At 37.5% G+C, this 20940-nt stretch overlaps 1 protein-coding gene across 1 annotated transcript in view; it reads left to right on the forward strand.

The window, feature by feature from the left end:
• Positions 1–20940, forward strand: part of LOC126188123 (zinc finger protein 888-like) — a 137480-nt gene that overhangs the window by 79704 nt on the left and 36836 nt on the right. The window contains exon 4 of the mRNA XM_049929596.1: positions 20394–20564. Within this exon, the coding sequence (XP_049785553.1) occupies positions 20394–20564 (171 nt within the window). The remainder of the gene's footprint in view (positions 1–20393; positions 20565–20940) is intronic.

The following is a 20940-nucleotide window of genomic DNA, read 5'->3' on the forward strand; positions in this document are numbered from 1 at the left end:
GCTCATAATCAGCATCCCTTGTGTCACCACAACTAATGCACCAGGAACCAAAGCAGTGTGTTGCTAACCACTGCCCGGCCACCTAGTGAGTTTGCACGGAAACATGGCCAACATTATTTCAAGGATGCATACATACTAGGTAATGAAAAAACTGTCCTGAAACTTTCTGTTAAAAGGAGTAATATTTTGGGCATGAAACTTGTAACAGCAAAGTTTGTTCCGAAATTACAGGCCTAACATGTGGAGCACAGTACTTTAATATTCTGCTAGGCACCCCATCTTATCCACGAGAGTCCTTACTCTTCATTGATTTAATTATTGCCTCAATCTCACCTTTGTCAGTATCAGAGAGGAGTATTTCAGACATCAGTCTCAGAACCAAGTTTTTATTTAGTTCACCAGCAGTGCTCACAAAATGTTTGTTAAATGCTGTACGTATATCTGACTTATCTGTAACAGAAATATTATTACTATGAACTAACTTTATATTGTTGACATTGTGCTACTGATCAGGCACTTCCTTCTCAATTGGCCATATGGTTTTAATTTTATCCTGTGAATAAGCTATATCCCACTAGTCATCCACCCAGGCTGCCTTTTACTGCTAGTACCATGTCCAGTACATTCTAATGAGCACTTTCAAAAAGCATGTGGAATGTGTAACAGAAAGCATTACATTTATCATCTATGTTATCGGCACTATAAACATCCTGCCACTCTTGTTCCTTATTGAGATTTAAAAAACTCCCTATTGCCATTGGATTAACTTTTGTACATAGTAAGTAATTATATATAACATTTGTTTTAGTACAAAAACCTTTTAGTGTTAAAATTTGTGCATCATGATCTGAAAGGCCGTTCACCCTTTTACTAACAGAATGCCCATCTAGTAATGAAGACTGAATAAAAATATTGTCTGTGGCTGTGCTACTGTTCCGCTGCACCCTTGTTGGAAAAAACACAGTATGCATCATTTCATATGAGTTTAGACAATATTCCAACATCCTTTTTCTTGCACAATCACATACAAAATTAATAGTGAAGTCACCACATATAACTAATATTTGGTACTTCCTATAAAGAGGATCAAGAACCCTCTCTAGCTTGAGCAGAAATGCTGTGAAGTCAGAGTTATGGGACCTATAAACAACAACAATTAGCAGTTTAGTTCCATTAAATTCAACTGCCCCTGCACAACATTCAAATACTTGTTCAGTGCAGTGCCGTGATATGTCTACGGATTCAAATGGACTATGTTCATGGCCATTCCCCATTCCACAAAGAACTCCTTGAAAAAACAGCCAGCTAATCTGTATCTTACTAAAGGAAGCCTCTGAATTGTCAAATTATTTAAATGGTGCTCCAGTATACCAGTAATGTCAGAGTCAACATCTGTAAGCAGTTCACCAACTTTATCTATAGTACCTCTTATATTTTGATGAAATATGCTAATTTCGTCTCTACTTTGGATACCTGACATCATCTGAAAGTGATTCCTTTTTTAGAGGGACTTTCTTTAAGCAAGGATACATATTAGCTGATTTCAATCTAGAGAAAGGTGCAGCTCTAACACCAACTACCACAGGAATTTTTCTGTGAGTAATCCCACTACCACCACCACCACCACCACCACCACCACCACCACCACCCATTACACTGGCACATATAAGTTTTGCCAGCCCCCCTTCCTCTGCCTATTTAGGTGCAGACCATGCCCTAGTGAAACACGATCTATTGATAGACTCAACTGGCACCACTGCAATGTGAGCCATGTCCTCCACCATCAGTGCCCTCTCCAGCCCCATGTTAACACACCTAACAGCAGCATTAAGATGAGGCCGATCATGATGCTGAAACAATTGCACCAAGTGCACATTAGTGCCACCAGATTGAGTAGCTATCTTTACCAGGTCACCACCTACATCACATTCCCCTTCCGTATCAAGACTCTTTCTTGCTCCATCTACAATCTCTGCCTGATCCTCTTTTGTAAAATTCCTGCATAACTCCCAATGTTAACAGTCACCTGAGCCAACCCTGCACCACGCTTCAAAATGCTGGTGATCTGGTACTCAGTCCCCAACACTTTCTGCAACTGCTGTCCTACACCTCTGCCATGTGAGCTACCTAGCAGGAGAACCTTCTTTGTGTTACAGTTTTCAACTGACTTAGGCTCCCTAACTGCTGAAGACTGCTGCATGTTTCCCACGCCTACAAGAGACTCCTCTCCATTCAGCCCTGACAGTTGGTCAAATCTATTGGTTATACACAAAGTACAACTGTCTGAATATCTTCTCCTCCTAGGTGCCTTCTTACCAACTGCCAATTCCCATTCTCCCCCCCCCCCCCCCCCTCCCCCGGGTGTCCTTCACCCTATTTATCCTATCTAATTCCTCCTTTGTGTCTTGTAACTGCACCCAAAGGGCACAGATCTTATGCTCCTGCTCCTCTACCAACTTATTTCTGCTACAGATTCTGAATTTCCAGGAGAGGATCTCACTAGAATGCCCACTGGCTTCCCCACTGCAATCCCCCCAATGAAAATACCTTGAACAAATCTCACACCGTAACTCACTACTCACAAACCTGTGACAAAGCCCACACTGCTCACTCGTGGGGAAAATTTTAACAGTTCGGAAAAAACTAAATGTCTGTATTACCTAAAATCAATTACAACCTGAGCTCTCAGGTTTTTAAATCTCATCCGAGGCAGTCCACAATAATCAGTCTTTCCTTCTCATCCTGTACTGTAAGTCTCCCATGACCTGCGGTTCTGGGTGACTTTCTCGGAATCTACCCCCTTTTCCTAGACCTCTCCAGTCCTTTTTCTTCACCCTTCTTCCTTCCCCTTCATCCCTTCCACCTGAGAGCTTGCCAATCACAACAGTCTTTCATGTGTGTGTTCTGCTGCCACGTTATGAATAGATTTTTTTTCTATCCAATTAAATAATTTTATCAATAATTGATTGTTTCTATTACTACAAACAATAAGAAACTCAGTTGATAACTACCGTGTGAAATTTAATTAACATCTTCAACGCACAAACAACTTTAAAAACCACAGTGGGTGAAAGTTGCCGAAAGTTTATTAAACCGTTAGTTCACCAGAAACAGCACAAGACGCTGTTGAAAACTACTAAATTTAATAACTGAATAACAGCACACAAACAACTTTGTCAGAACTTAACTCAAGAACCATTACAACTGCAAATGCACGCCGCGAAATGTAAACAGACTGCTAATATTTGGATGAATTATTAAAAACTATTAAATGTGATATTCAAATACAGTGCTGATACAAGTTTGGCAGTACTTAGCTACAGCTGCACCCACATGCTGCGAAATGTAAATAAACTGCTGCGGCCTGAGGCTTTGATGAATGACGTAAGCACACAAATAACAGACCACTTGAATCAGTAACACTAAAAGAAAGACTGAGATGAATGAAAATCCACTAATAAGTTACTTTTACTGCAAATATTAACACAAATAAACTTTAAAATTAAGTGTTTGATGTCTAAAACTTCATAAAATATTGGCGAGCAATTTGAACACAGATGGCGTCACATTAAAGATGGTCTATTGTACACTGGTACACATACAAGAACTCCCGACGTTGCAGCAACTGAAACCTCATGGTCCACAGCACCATTCTGAATTTGCTCTTCAGCTGCTGGCACGGATCAAAGTTGATGGCGTAGCCAGACAATATTTTGTGGAGTGACAAGGTACATTTTACGCTACATGTTGGGGTGAATACACAGAACTGCTGAATTTAAGATACCGTTAAACTGTGTGCTATGCTTGAAGAGCCATTGCACTTGCCATATGTGGCATTGTAGTGCCAATTCACAAGCATCTTTATTCTCAGTCTGTTCTTCTTTGTTGAAGAATGTACACTCAGAGATCCTGTCGGGTGCACTGTGATGTTTGCATGTTATCAAGACCTCCTTTTACAGCATGTGATTCCTGCTTTGGAAGATCTGAACTGTATGGAAAACACTGTCTTTATGCAAGATGGGACAACACCTCATTTTGCTTACCCAGAGAAAGATTTGCTTAATGAAACCTCCCACAAACATGTTACCTCCAGAGGTGTTCCAGAAGCACAGCCTTAAAGGTCACCTGATCTGAATCTGTGTGACTTTTGCCTTTGAGAATATCTGAATGAATGTGTTTACCAGGGACACGTTCTGCCTCATTGAAGATCCGTATACAGGAACATGTTGCTCAGATTCCACTGGAACTGCTATGAGGAACTGTTGATCGTGTTGTTTTACAGATGCAGCACTTGTCAATGTCTCTGGTGCTCATATTTTACAAATTGTGTAAGCAGCAGCTAATAATAAAATAAACATAAGCCTTTTTCACTTGTTTAACCTTTCCTGACCACGTTCCGCTACTAATCCTTTACACATGGAAACATTTCTATATATATTTCTTGCATTCACAATGCCAAATTTGCAAATGGTGGCCAGGATTGGAGCTAATTTTTTCGCAGTGTAAATCAGTTTTACATTTATGCATTAGAATACCTATGAAGCTTTGCTGTCATTTGATAGTTACAGCCCACACAGGACCTCTGTGAGTAATTGTAATTAATTGTAACCACCTGGTACAAATATTTCCATCTTCAGAAAGTAGTTGAAAGATATGGTGTCTAATGTCAGAAAATGTACACAAACACCAAAATAAATTTTTGGAGAATGGTAAGTGCATACCCAAAAAATAGTGGAAGGAACCCACATATGCATGCATGTTCTCATATCCATGTGTTGCCTAATTGCTCAAGCCATCTGCCGTGGATCCCCCTTCTTTGCTGGTGGGATGTGCTATATTTATTGCAATCAGAAGGCAACAGAAAAAGAAAACAAGGATGACTGTTGATAAAGTATCTAAATAACCGAGGTACTATACCACGAGGTATACTAAGTACCAGCAGTGCTTTGTTTGCAAATTTCACAACAGTATCATAGTAAGATTTTGATTCTTTGATTGGAAAACTGAAAAACCTATCTCTAGGTGAGATACCGTTGACACTTTGTTGCTGGTAAACTGGCAATTCCAGGTTGAGCTATTTGTTTCTCATCTCAAAACAAAGCATTTCATTGATTATTGCTGGAATTGCAAAGCACAGAAGGGAAGTGCTTAGCAATTTTGTGAAAATGTGTTAGATTTCATTAAATAATTTGTGTTTTATTTTACAAAAATATTGTTTCCAAATCTTATATAGGTACACAAATTCACTTGGCGGGGGGGGGGGGTGTTAATTACAAAATGACTTTTCACAACTTTTCATGCCTCAGGTAGCACGGTGGAACCTCTTATTTTAATTCAAATTTATATAAAACCATTACTTTAATGGCCATAGGAGATGATAGTTATTCGTTTACCTATTACAGTGTGGGATTCCAGGGCAATATTTCAGTTGTGAACTTTTAAAAATACTGTGTCAACAGAAAACTTTTCAACAAAGATCTGTGATTACCTCATCCAAAATAACTTTCATGCAAAGAACAGTGAATTCTGTATGTTCTATTGGTTGATGAAGGTTTTCTATTTTCCCAGAATATAGTGGAACCTTTCTCTGTGGATATGAAAGAAGATTCACTAAAACGAATGTACTGTTATAGACATAGCAGGGCTTATCGCAATGTGGAAAATGTGTTTGTTTTAAGAATTATTTTTTAGGTGTTGTTCTCAATGACGTGATACAGTATGTAACACATGATGCAACTCATAATTCAATACATGATGATACTTGCATTGTTGGAGCGCATAGCACAGTAGTTGAAGCGGCGTAACTGGTGCACACACTGGGACAACAGCAATATGACATCAACATGTATCTCTATCATATTGCCCGGCACAACAAGGAATACAGGTTGCTCCATGCAACTGTGTAATAGGATACAAATTTGAGTCATCAGATGAGCCTTTAAAAAATTTTGTGCTACTTTGCAAAGAAATGACCCACCAGGCATCAGGCATATTTTGAAAAGTTTGTAGTGTAGAATGTAATCGCCAAGCAATTTGTATTTGGTGTATTATAGGTCATGCATTGCTGGCTACGAAATACAATCGACGTATTGAGACTGTTTTCAAATGGTGGAAGAAAAGCTATATTTCTTTCCATTCTCAAGAAAAAGTGTGAGCTGTTTTGAAGATTGTCTGCAATGAGGTTGGCAGCTATGCTCCATACACGAGGCTGTTGTCAGCTGATTTGGCCTGCTGTGCAGTGTGTGGAACTGCCTCATGTTTTTCTTTTCTGTATGCTGCCAATACAAGCCTAAATGAGAAATCAGAAACTTAATGAAAATACACCAGGACCTAATAGTTCATGATGCTGACCAAATGATTTTTCAGTCTATGCTCCCTGATTTCTTGAAACCTCACAACCAGCATAAAAGAGGTCTGAAAGCTAAATACCTATTACTTCTGAGTGAGCAACTGGGTGAAAGTGAGAAGTCATTGGGATTTTTCTTATTGTCATGGGCTTATTCCATTTTTTCAAACACATTGTTTACTCCTAAAAAGAAAGATGATGAGACTTACCAAACAAAAGCGCTGGCAGGTCGATAGACACACAAACATACACACAAAATTCAAACTTTCCCAACAAACGGTTGCTTTGTCAGGAAAGAGGGAAGGAGAGGGAAAGACGAAAGGATGTGGGTTTTAAGGGAGAGGGTAAGGAGTCATTCCAATCCCAGGAGCGGAAAGACTTACCTTAGGGGGAAAAAAGGACAGGTATACACTCGCGCGCGCGCGCGCGCGCACACACACACACACACACACACACACACACACACACACACACATATCTATCCTACAAAGACACAAGCAGACATTTGTAAAGGCAAATGTATGCTTGTGTCTGTACTCTTGCAGGGCAAAAATGTATGCAGAACTGCTCATAATGTAAAATAGATAGTATAACTCTGTAAATCTATGTTTTTAAGATGAATAAAATGGAATTTTACTATTTCTTGAACCATAACACCTGTACTGATTTCTGGTGGTGTATCTGTCATGGGCAGTGACCTATTTGTGTTCTTTTCTACATCTACATACATACTCCACAAGCCACCATATGGTGCAAAGCTGAGGGTTCTATTAGTCATTTCCTTTCCTGTTCCACTCACAAGTAGGAGGAGGGAAAAGCAACTATTTATATGCCTATACAATCCCAGATTTCTCTTATCTCCGTCTTTTGGTGGCAGTAGAGTCATTTTGCAGTCAGTTTCAAATGCTAGAGATCTAAAAATTCTCAGTAGTGTGTGGCAAAAAGAACATCTTCCTTTGAGGGATTCCCATTCAGATCCCTGAAGCGTCTCTGTAACACTTATGTGTTGATCGAACATACCATAAAAATCTAGCAGTGCACTTCCGTCAATGTTTTCCTTTAATCCTCATGGTGTGGATCCCAAAACCTCTAGCTATACTCAAGAATGGGTTGCATTGGTGGTTTGTATGCAGCCTCCTCTCTAGATGAACTGCACTTTCCTAAAATTCTCCCAATAAACCAAAGTTGACCATCTGCTTTCCATACTGCCATCCTTAAATGCTAGTTCCATTTCATATCGCTGCGTATGGTGATTTGCCTATACACTGTTCTTCATAAAAATAAACATGATGTAAATATTGCATAATGTATCCTTCTGTGTTTCTTGGCTCTCACTGGATTTTTGAATACTGAAGCCACTGAAGGCTATTAATTAGCCACCTGGTAATCTCTTTGCTCCTTCCTTATCTGAATCCAAGAAATACATTTCAGTTCTGGAACTGTCATCTCCTACATTGATGTATCGATCCATGAAGCCACCCAGGCACTGCATTTTCTCCTTGTATTGCTTGCCGTTCTATATCCCGCCAGAGTTTGGCAATGACATGTGAAAAGGTCGTGTGTTGTGTGTTAATTGCAGTACATCTGGTAGCTTAACAGTCTTGTTATTTCTCATGACAAATCACTTAACTTGGCTCGAGATCAGTTCTGTTGGATTCACATTGTAATGGTACAGCGGATATTACAGCACTTATTTGGTGGACTTGATGCTTTGGAAGTGATTGTTTTTCAGGTCATTCCACATCAAATCATCCAGAAATTTTAGGAAATGACATCCATCGTCACACAAATCCTTGAAATTTTGGGTAGTGGAAGTTTATCTAGATATATTCACATTTCCAAAATGTAAATGTTGCAGGTCGATTACTTTTATTCACTTATGATAAAAAGAAGTTGTATAGATTCAGGAATTCAGGCTTTCATAGATGAGCTCCTTTATAATTTAAAAATGCAGTAGGTCCTACAGTTTTGGCAGTGGAACCTTGATTTTTTTTAAAGTTAAAGAAGAAGGTTTATATTTTTATAGTCATGCTTCTTTTAGTGAATATCCATCATCTACATCTCAAAAAAAATTGTAAAAAATTTCTTTTAAACAAAATCCATGCATTGACATTATATTTTTTTAAATGTATTGTCCCCTCATAGATACGTTTGAAAAATTCACAGTATTATTATAAATATTTCATTATGTCACACAAAAAGAATCAGTTTGTAGAAATAATGGGAACTGTGAAAAACAATGTTGTTGTAAAAGAAATATTGAAGTTGCTAATTCATGACTACCACGTCACCACTAAATTGCTGAAGTTGGCTACACTGGATTTCCCTTGGAACAAATCATATCTGCGAACACTGTTTTATTGCCACTACATGTATGCATCATCCAGTTCCTTTGTTTTGAGTCATGCGTTCACTGAGCATGCAATTCTGAGCTCTTGTATTGTGTTGTACCCAGAGTCAGTTATTCGTTAAAAATTCAATTGTTGCAGTTTTTAACTATTCATTCAAAAACAAAAGTAAGTCCCCTAATGTTACAATAATAATGTGAAATACTTTTGTAATGAAAAAATGCTATAAAATGATTTTTCATTATTTAATTACTTTTTAGGTTACACCAATGATTGTTTGAATTATTTGTGACAAATATTGGTTTTATGACTGAAGCAGTATGGAAAGTACAAGTAGGCAGTGTTTTATTGGACAGTATCTGCAAGATATGTGATAAGGCCCTGACTTGTGAATGAACTGACCAGTGAAGAACGAGAACTTTTATTATGGCGAGCAACAGTCATTCATACTGTGATTTAAGCGTTTCATGTGTGTGTGTTAAACACAAATTGCTCTGCTGCTCGAACAGTCCATGGGTATACTGCCGGTTCATAGTGTCCAACGGGCACAATATTTCGGCGATCAGACATGTCACAATCGTTGGGTGCGCTTACGAACTGAGTTCGTGAGGGCGGGCGGCGGATTTAAATCCCCTCCCCCCGTGGGCCACTCTCTTCGCTTGCCGGCGGTATACCCGTGGACTGTTCAAGCAACAAATACGGAATCTGAAGAATCACAAATTGCTCTGATTCCTTCAAGTGCCATAAACAATCTGTTTCATCTGGATTGCATGAAATTAATTTAGAAAAGGCAAAAACCTTCAAAATGAGAGGCTTTAGCATTATTCCTGGGGAGAAAATGTGCCCAACCTGTATCAAACTTATTAATGAAAAACAAGCAAGTGACAACTCATCATCAGACTATATAGACAACAGTAACGTGAAGGTGCAGACTCCTGAAAAATGTGTGCTCAATACTAGCTTAACTAGTGCAAAGCTGCAGTCAGTTGCTTGGCATAGTTTGTATGCAAGCAGCCACACGAAAATTGGAATCAGCAGCTGGGGCTCTGAAAACTAAAATTTCACGTACATATCAAGTTAAGCTGACTGCTGATGCAAGCACTATCCCTGACAGTCATTTAACAGAACTGGAAGGAACGGCAAAAAATCATGATGAACTCATGGAGAAAATCAAACAGAAAATTGAATATGCAAATAATCATGAAAAAATTCAGTTACTTACTCTTGTGCCACCAACATGGTCTCGACAGAAATTAAGTTCCAAATTTCAGGTTTCTGAATATTTGATACGACAAGCAAGAGCTCTTTAAAGAGAGAAGGATATTTTATCGATGACTGATCAGAAAAGAGGAAAGACATTGACACATGATACAGTGCAAGAAGTAAAGAGCTTTTATTTGGATGACAAAAACACAAGAATAATGCCTGGAAAAAAAGACAAAATGAGCACCAGCAAAAATACCTGTGAACAAAAGCATTTTGTTTTAAGTAATTTAACTGAACTGTATTTCCTCTATATAAAAAAGTATCCTGAAGACAAAATAGGATTCTCAAAATTTGCTTCTCTTCGACCAAAACAGTGTATACTTGCAGAATCATCAGGAACGCATATTGCATGTGTGTGCGCATTTACCACCAAATCGTTAAATTGCTTCTAAATTCCATTTCTGTTAAAGAAACATACCATGATCTAATTAAAATAATAACATCTGATATAAATAACCGAGCCTGTGTGCTTCGTCTGTGTGAAAAATGCCCCACCAGTTCATTGCTTCAAACCTGCTTAGGAAATGAAATAAGACCATGATCCTTATGAGATGGTTCAGTACATCAATGGGTATCAACTGGTAGAATGACTGTGTGTTCAAATCACTTATCTATCAGAATTCCATGAATCACTAATTATGAAAATTGATAAACTTATTCCACACTCTTTTATTTCTCAATCAAAATCTGATTATCGGACAATGAAGAAGGAAGCACTTGATGAAGGATCAGTGTTAATTTTAATGGATTTGAGTGAAAATCTCAATTTTGTTGTTCAGTATGAAGTACAGGGTGCCATTAGAACAATGGCAGCTGCACTCTTCCCACTGTCCATATATATTACAAAAAGGACAAACAGTTGCATGCAAAAAGTATTTGTGTTGTTTCTGATGATCTAGAACATGATTTTGCCTTGATGTACCAGACTTAGAAGACTGTATTGAATCTTTTTTAAGTGTGAATTTCCAGAAATTCGTCTTGTGTATGTTGAATATTTCACTGATGGTTACTGCACACTATAAAAATTGTAAGAACTTCAGAAATATCTGCTACCATGAACACGACTTCAACATAAAGTGCAGCTGGTCCTTTTTTGCTACCAGCCATGGCAAATCTCCCTGTGATGGTATTGTGACACTATTAGAAGACTTGTCACAAAAACAACTTTGCAAAGAGTTTATAAAGGTCAAATACTTACAGCTTCACAGGTATTTGAATTCTGTCACGAGAACCTGCAAGGCATTTCAGTTCTCTTAAAAACACAACATTGACTTTGAGCGCGGGGGTCACAAACTCGTCTTTTTGCTGGAGTTGTAGAAAACAAATGAAAGCCAAGTAAAAACATAACACAAAATTGTTGCTGACTCTCCCGTACCATTGCCCAGGAGTAGAACATTTAAAGGTGCTTAGAATGGTGACTGGACACCGATACACTGTTGCACTAGTTGAATGAATGAATTATTAACTGCTTCCAGTGTTGCTTCTGAAGAGAATTACAAGCAAGCACGATACGTTCCTGCATGTTCTCTGAATTTGTTGGAATATTGCAATAGACAACATCTTTAATGCACCCCATAAGAAAAAAGTCCAGAGGATTTAAACCACGAGACCTAACAGGCCAAATAACTGTTCCTCCTCAACCAATTTATCTGGCAGGATACCTTCGGTTCAGAACATGACGTGCATGCAAGGTATTATGTGCTAGACATCCATAGTGTTGAAAGAACATAAGCATTCTGGTTCTTAGCGGCACTTCATCCAGAAGAGGAGGAAGAATTCATCTGAAGTTGGCATACGCTGTGCCATTTAGACTACCATTGATGAAATAAGGGTCAATAACTGTAGTTCCAAGCATCCCACACCAGACGTTAACCCTCCGCTGGCGCTGATGTTCCACCTGTCTAATCTATCGTGGATTGTCGCTGGACCAATAATGCATGTACCTTGTATTTACCTGCCCTTTGTTTGAAAAGGAACCTTCATCAGTAAATAGAGCATTGGAGAAGAACTTCCGGTTGGCGAGGATTTGCTGCTGTGCCCACTGACAGAAGTGTACACTATTCTGGAAATCATTCCCATGCAATTCTTGATGTAGGTGTACATGGTAAGGATGGAACCGGTGACATGTAAGAATATGATGTACACTGGTCTTAGGAATGCCAATCTCGTGTTCAATCTGTTGTGTGCTCACATGTGGATTCATAGCAATGGAAGTTAGAACAGAAACTTCGGCAGCTTCATCTGTGTGAGTGCTACGACGATTGCGTTGTCGTGGGTTGAAACTTCCCGTTTCCTGAAGTGTCGCAAAAAAACGAGAAAACGTCCATTGGGAAGGTGGGTTTTTGTCAGGATATTGCTCTCTCTACAGTTCCGCTGCCTGCATAACATTTTGCCTACCTTCAACAACAACAACAACAACAACAACAACAATAAAAGAAATGTTATGTCGATGCAGTTTGTAGGAAGGACAGCTTGTACTGTATGCCTTCTCTATGAAACAGTATTTAAAAGGACTAAACTGCTGTACTAAATGTACCCATACATATGAAAACAGTATTGCAATTACTGTTCTGCTAACTTACATTGCCCATAGATGAGTAGCATTTCTACCTTCTCTTCGTTGGTGTGCATTTTACTCACACAACTCTTCAACTGACGATGATTGACAGAATGATGGGTGTGCATTCCACTTATGTTTACATTTGTCCTCTGTCAATGTCAGCACATGGATGTGTTCTCTGTTACCCTGAGTACCTGCACTAAGTGCTGGGAGTGTCAACGTCAATGTTGTGTTATGTAATTAATAACGTGGTGTTAAAGTGAATGGTGCACTGTGATACATGTTTGAATAGGTCTTTAGGAGAGGAAATGAATTACCAAATAAATAATACAGGGTGCTATTTAAAAAAGTCATACTGCTGTTCATATCTTTGTAAAAAACAGAGCTACAACAAAGGCAATCATGCTGATTGATGTCCCTCTGGCGGCTAAAGAACATTTGCTTGAAACATTTTGTAATTTGCATCTGGACAAACAGTTATTTAAGGTTGTCAAGATCAATGGGACACCCTATATATAATTTTTTCCCCAGTGCCATTCACTTTTCAAAACTGATTTTTTGTGTGATGAAACTTTATTATTTGTAGATCACTTCCTAATTTTCTCACTGTTTTCCAGAAAGGGGGGGGGGTGCAGTTGTCCAAAATATTTTTTCTAATTTAACAATAAAATTAATTTACAAAAAAATAATTGGACAATTCTAACAAATTTTCAGAAACTATATTTCCGAAAGGATATTCAGGGAAAAAACTGTTATCACACCATTTTTTATTTAAAAAGTGCAGTCAATTTTTACAGTTTGCTTTGAAGTATCGCATTGCATCAAACTTTCAGAAATTGCTACCAACAGAATGTATATAAAGCAATAAAAATTGACAAAGTTCATGATATTAGATACAAAAGCAGTACACAAAATCTCAGTTCACAACTAGATAATGAGTGTCATGGCCTGGATGACTTGACATGGAATGTCCCATTCATGTTTCTACAACACTTATCACTCTGGTTCATGTGAGACTACATCTGTGGTATGAAACAGTGGACACAGTCCAGAAGCAACCTTTATTAACATTCTTTTGTAAAATATCAATAATTACAAATTTATATTTGAAATGAAAACAGGAATTTCACTTGCAATATGCAATTAGAAATGAGATCATGTGCATTATTCATAAAAATATGTAATTTCACAGTTAAGAGATGTAGATGTTTCGGATTGGGGGGGGGGGGGGGGGGGGTCTCTGTCTCAACTGTATTAAATGCAGTCTCTTCCAAAACTCCAAAGCCGATTTCTTCTTGTAAATTTATGAGAATCATTAACATGGTTGCCACAGGTTCTGGAAATCGGGGAACATACTGGGAGGTACCAGTGTGTATAGCAATCTGGACAACCACCTCTGAAGGTCTCGTTGTATGGTGGTACAACATGCAGTGTGTGGTTTTCATGAGCAGTAAAAAGGGCGGAAATGATGTTTATATTGATCTCTATTCCAATTTTCTGTACATTTATTATTTGTTTAAAAATAGTAAAATTCTCTAATAACTTGATAGGTTTGTCTTTAGGTAAATAAATTTCCTTATGTAATGTACAAATCTGTACCTTGGTGAAATAACATCATCTGTGCATGAATACTGCATATTATCATCTCCAAACCAACTGGTCAACTCTGAGACAAAGTGCTGTATCCAAGAAACAACTGTTTACATGGATGACACATAAAACAGCTGATGTTACCATATGAGTGCCTATGTTCAGCTTCTCCCCTTGAAGACAGAAACTGTGTGTAACTTTTTGAAATTATTACATTAGTAGAATTGTTTATTCAAGTATTATGTTACACCCTAAGGGAGAAAATATGTCAAACAGTAATTATGCATGAAGAAGATGACGTAGTTGCTTCCAAACCTGTGAGACAACCCAAGTTATTGCTACAATACTGCCCAAGGCTCAGTTTGGGAGTAGAAGAATAAAGGTCTTTAAGGACATGTTATTATTAGTGAAGATGTCAGGCCCAATCCACAGAAACTTGAGAGCAACAACTGAGTGCCCAGAAACATGTAATAAATGCATTGAAACACATAATAAAGGGGAACTTAAGACAGGGCTGTACAGAAAGTTTGTGTGTGGTGAGCCTTTGAATATCATTTATCTTTTCGAGTTAGTAAGCAAATGGGGCAGCGATTGTGGACAGAGCAACACTAGGAAGAAGTTAGGAATAACCTTGTGAGAGACCCAACATGCTTCCATCAGGATTTTAGTTACTACTTTCCTCTAGCTATTTGTCAGTGAGCCGTTTAGGGTGCAAAATGTTTCTGTAAAGAAAAGCGGAAAAGGTCGTTCACTGTTTTGTTAGTAAAATACTTACAAAATAAGAAAATAATCAGTCTACCATAGAGAAAGAAGCGAGAGCCAATTTGACTCTTCTATGAGTAGTAAATTGCTGGCTCATCCCATAGGAAATGTCCATGCAGTAATTTTCACACTGATGTGAAGAATATAAAATAAACAGAAGGAGGGAGAAGGGGGGGGGGGCAGGGTTTCTATCCACATTTCTCACTGTCACTGTGAGTAGAGTTAATAAGTGAAATTTTAACACACACTTCTTAAAAGAACCCATATTTGAGGAAAACAGCAGTAAGATCCAACCCAGACTGACTGATGCACAGATTAGATTAGATTTATTTTTCATTCCATGAACTCAAAAGTGATAGAACATATTGGAAAGTTTGACATAGGAAAACATAGAACATTTGAATATAATACTCACTTATACGCTCGTTTGTCAAGAGATTGTCAGAATATGTGAATAGATTGCAATAGACTGGAACTGCTAATATTTATATAATTAGTACACTGTTGGAATGAAATGTAGCTATGTACTTTTAACATATTTATTATACACAAAATACCTAATCTTGACTGTTGTGCTCAAGTGCTATCAAAACTTAAATCTTAACTGACATGTATACTTAAGCTGGTCTAACAGTCAATGTTAAGACATTCAGCTATAGAGCAGGTGGAATTGCCTACCAAAAAGTCTTTCAAACTCTGTTTAAACTGTGCATTTGCCAACATGACAAATGAGTCTTATTACATGCTTTTGCACTCCTAAAAACTTTTGCTTGATTTGAAGTGTTACTCCAGAATATGATCCCATATGACATAATAAAATGAAATAAGCAGAGTATGCAGTTTTGTATCTCCTGCATCTGATATCATTTGCATTGCAAATACAGACTTTTTTTTAAGTTTAATGGCAGTGAATTAGATTTAAATCATTTATTGTTGTCAGTGAAAATTTGATTACATCCATTTCTAAATCTGTACTTTACTTGCTATTTATTGCAATGTTTGTATCATCTACAAACAAAACAAACTCAGCGTCTGTCAATGTATCAGACGAGAGGTCATTAATGTACAAATGAAAAAGCAATGGTCCCCTGATGGAACATGGAGGAACACCATGTGCAATTAATTCCTAATCAGGTGAAGACTTATTGCTTACTCCACAGGTACTTCCCAATGATGCCCTTTGTTCATGTTAGTTAGCTAAGACTTGAACCATTTTGCAGCACTACCATGACACCATAATATTCTAATTTTCTGAATGCTGTCATTCAAACAGTTGGAGGCTCTTGGCAGGTCACAGAAAATGCCAGTAGCCTGTAATTTTAGAGAGATGGCCAGAAGTTTTAATAAAAAATGATCAATCGTTATGAAGACCTGCTTAGGTGTAGGCAGTACTGGACACTTAAGGGGTGTAAGTTTGTTTAATAGTGCAAAGTAACTAGAACAGGCTTGACACATTGCATTCCTTTCTGTTTATTGTGTCTTTGGGGGGGGGGGGGGGGGGGGGGTCACAAAACAATAGTTATGTAGCTGAGATGTTATTCATAACAGCGAAGAGAATACATTTGGTAGCTGCCAATATTTTTATGCCACTCTACTCAGTAGTGAAATGATGTCTGTTTCATTGGTAACTGATTATTGGTAGAAATTTCTTACATTATATCCCATTGAGAAGTTAAATGTGGTAATCTGATAGAATGTTTCAAAGATGATAATTCTTGCAAGGTGGGATATCAGAAAAGTTCTGTCAGAAAATGGATCATAATTCATGTTAGTAAAATTTAAGATACATTTACCCTGGAAAATTGTGAAGCAAATTCTCATATCAAGGAAAGATACCACCTCCAAAGGAATACAGTAGCAAGGATAATCCAAGAACTTTGATGTGCTTGTTACACCAATTGTGTATAATGGAAATCAAAACAGGCTGAGTTAATGAAGATTCCTCATAGATTTTAACCGGCTAAATCATGTAGTAACATCAAGGAAGGGCCACTACTGAGGTCAGTTAGTTGGAGAGATAGTATTAGTTCCATAGTAGGAGGGATATTCATACTCAGTTGGGAAAAAAACTTAAACAAGGGAAGGCAGATAAAAGGGGGGCTGTACTACCTGATATTGAGAAAAGTGAAGTAGTATTCTAGAGAGCACAGCCTGAAGGCTCTGGGGTAGAGGAGGTGCAGAATTTTTTTTTTTTCTGTTCAGTGGGATAAAGACATAACACAGTTGCATATCAGGGGACTGTGTAAGTCACATAGTGCTTAGAGCCATTTGAAACAGTTGCAGATACTGACCTTCACAGTCACAAGCTAGGGTGGCTGTAGGTTCTTACAGTATATTGTGTGTTTAGGATAGCTGCCATTATCAACAGTAATCAATGAACAATATAATTTGAGAAACAGTTGGCAGAACAGTAAGTACGAGCATTATGGACCTGCAATAGAAGCCATGCAAAAGTAAAGAAATTATTTTATGTCCAGTCTCTCCACACATTTGGTGATTGCCTTGCAGTTAATGTCTATTTAATAAACTGCTCTTCATTGTAAAACAGAGGTCTTCCTAACATGAAGAATTTGCATAAAAATGCCATTGAACATGAGATACTGCATGTGAAAGCATTGCATGGACAAAATATAAAACTGTTAAGGTTTCAGAATTTCCTAACTCCCAAATGTGGAATGCAAAATGTTCAGAATGTTATCAGATCTGGAAGTCACACTAATCACCAGTAAAAATCTTTGCATTTGAGTCTGAAATTTCTGGTCATTGGTGCATCACTTAGCCTAATGCATCATCATTCTACATAAAGTAGTCTGTGTGTAATGCAGACATCTGTAAATAAACAATATTATCATAAACATGTAACTGAGTTGATTAATCGAGTGGTTTTATTTTTCAAGCTGTTCTCTTCTTTCCTTGAATGGATGTTTACAGACCTCGCCCCAAATTTCCCTAATGCTTGGTGCCTATGCTTTAAGGACAACCACATGTACTGGGACTTAATCAGTCATTACACAGTGGGCATTGAATAATGCAGTTAGTTTCGGAAGAAAAGAATTAAGTGAAATAAAACTGAAGGAAGTGTCTAAAGTGCATTAGACTCCCAGTAGGAAGGCCATTTTAAGAATGTGGAAAATTAATCTTCCCATTACAATTGCTTGCTCTTCCCCTCCCCTTTCCTTTACTTGCATTTCTAACTTTCGTGTCGGTTCTTTATTTTGTAAGTTTAAAATGTACTTTTTTCCTCCCATCATATACTAATCTTTCGTCTAGTCTTAGTAATAAATTTGTTTTGATGGCTTTGTTTATTATGACTCTGCTATTTGATTTATAGTACTTTTATTTTCAGTTTAACATTTATAAAGAATAAACAGTACATTTGGCTTTAACATCCAGAATTCTGTTTTTATACAGTCGAACCTCCATAGAACAGTATGGGACCATGAAAATGATATTGTTGTAGCAGTGTCATTGTTATAATGAGGTTTTGTTAATAGAGACTACTACAGTAATGTATCTTTAGACCTGTATATGCGGTACTGTAGTTCTTCTCTGATGTGAAACAACAACAAAGACAATTAATGAAACAAATTTTGTTCACTCCATTTATTAGTGGAGTATCTTAGTCTTGTGTATAGAATTTACTTATTTTCTTTTTCCTTAGCGATTCTCTTCTAAGTACTACCTTTATCGCCCCTAATGTAATCAATTGCTCCGCTGAAACAATGGGGTTAGGAGATGCTACTTGCTGAATAGTTTCCAACTGACCTATTACCTCCATCAGAGGAGGTGGAGGATTTGCACTTATCACTTTCATCATCAGAACCTTCAACAGGCGAATTATCCTTTAACTCTTTGGTGATAGATTCATCAGTGTATGCGCCCTTCAAACAACAATGTCTCATCATTCACTGACACATATTCAACTATTGATACATCTATGGTTTTACCAGTTACTGCTGAATATATCTCAAGGTCACTTTGAACATCATCCTACATTTTTTCATCCAGCACAACATTCTCACCAATATTTTCACTTTTGGAAATCCTTGCTTTTTTCCAGCAATTCACAATCACATTCAGCTGTACACTGTTTAAGGAACTAGCAGTCACGTTACAAGTCTGCTTCACATTGAAACTAGGGATTGTCCACCTTCCTTTCAGTGTTTGTGATCACGCATTGAACTAGGTATTTTGTCTTGGAAATTCTTAATCATCCTCATGTCTAGTGGCTGAAGGACTGAAGTACAGTTCAGATGGAAGTAGCATAGTTCTACAGTTTTCAGCACTGGCTTCTTGTTATGTGCACTACAGTTATCCATCAGCAGTGCAATTTTCTTATTTTTCCTTGCTGTCTCTTTCAGATGTCATCCATGCATTTCAGTTTGCCTTTTAATTGCCTGCAATAAAAGAAATCACATTTAGAAGAATCAAAAAATACAAAATTAATCTGTACTAATGTACTCTTCATGCATACTCATAACGTTGCAGCTGAAGGTACTGAATCAGCTCATAAATTAAAGGAAGGTAAAGTAAAATGTATATACTTTTACCTGGTAGGTTCTTACATTTTCAAGCCTTGGGGATTTGTTGATCATTCAATCACCAGTGGTGTCAACTTGTGTGCCCCTGATGCGTTGCTGCAGAGATGAACTGTTAGGCGTATTGTAGACTGTTTCCCTTGTTTACATTTCTCTTCTCTAAAGGCCATCGTCTTCTCTGGTGGCAGCTGGTAAAACAATCCCATCTCATCTGCATTGTACATGTTTTCTGGACTGTATTTTTCCACCAGTTTACACATCGCGTTTTTCCGCCAACATTCTGCATCAACTAAATGTGCCAATTTTTCTTCCCCAAAATCACTTTAAAAATGATCCCATATGTTTTCTTAACTCTCTGAGACTGTCTGTTACTTGCCTTAAAATTAGGATCACCAAGCGGCCGAGTGAAGTTAGGCTTTTAGACATATCAGCGGGCCATCAGTTGTTATGTTCTCCAGACACGTCTCATTAAACCACTGCAGTGTAGCACTTTCCACATTGTCAGCAGCAGCCATCTTTATTCTTTTTCTTGAAGGGTTAAACGTGCTAACTAGAAATTTTTTTTCAATTTTTTTTCAATTTATTTTAGTTTTTTAAGGAATGTAGCTAATGTTGATTGTGCAAGTCCATACTTCCTCACCACATCTACCAGTTTCATTATATTATCAATATATTTGAAAACCTCTGTTTTTGTATCTAATCTTATATGTGTGCAAGTTCCAGCTATTGTCCAAATCTTATTAGCCAAGTCCAAAGCATATTTACATCAACTTGAAAACGTTCAAAGAAAGCAAAAATCACAGAAGCCAAACACTGCACTTCTGACTGAAAAAAAACACACACACACACACACACACACACACACATAATTACAGTGTTTATTTGATGTTGATTGACAGAGGTATGACAAACAATAATTCATTCTAGAATTTATTTTCTTTAAATGTCAGTGAAGTAATTTTACCAATATTTCTTTTTTGCAGGTTCATAAAAACGATGGTTTACCACACCATGTGTGTTGCAGTTGTGTTTTTAAATTGAGTAAGTGTCACCAGACAGTGGAAGCCTTTTTAGCAGCTGACAAGAAGCTACGGGTTCTGTTTGAATCTCAGAGCAAATCAACTCAAAATCTAACATACATTAAACTAGAAGAGGTGCGTCAAATGGTGACACAGAAATTGCAACATGTGCCGAGTATGTAATATTAAATGGTATATTACGTTGCAAAATGAAGCGGTTTGCTAGACTATTTTAAATGTTAGTCACACTATGACCTTTGTCTTCTGAGGTGGTTGTCACGTAGAATTGTGTATTCATATTAAGTTGTTAAGTCACCTCATAAGTGGACTGACAAGAAAAAAAACATGTACATCAGAAATAATGTTGCATTTCAGCTCCTAAGAACTCTGTCTTTAGAAAGATGAAGTACTGAAGAAAGAGAATGATGGTGAGTAGTTAAAGAGAGAGAAAGAAAACATGAATATGTCGTGAAATATGAACTAAAAGCATAAGTGAGATCAGTAAGTAAAT

This window comes from Schistocerca cancellata, chromosome 5 (genome assembly GCF_023864275.1).
Source record: "Schistocerca cancellata isolate TAMUIC-IGC-003103 chromosome 5, iqSchCanc2.1, whole genome shotgun sequence".
In the NCBI taxonomy this organism is placed as follows: Eukaryota; Metazoa; Arthropoda; class Insecta; order Orthoptera; family Acrididae; genus Schistocerca; species Schistocerca cancellata.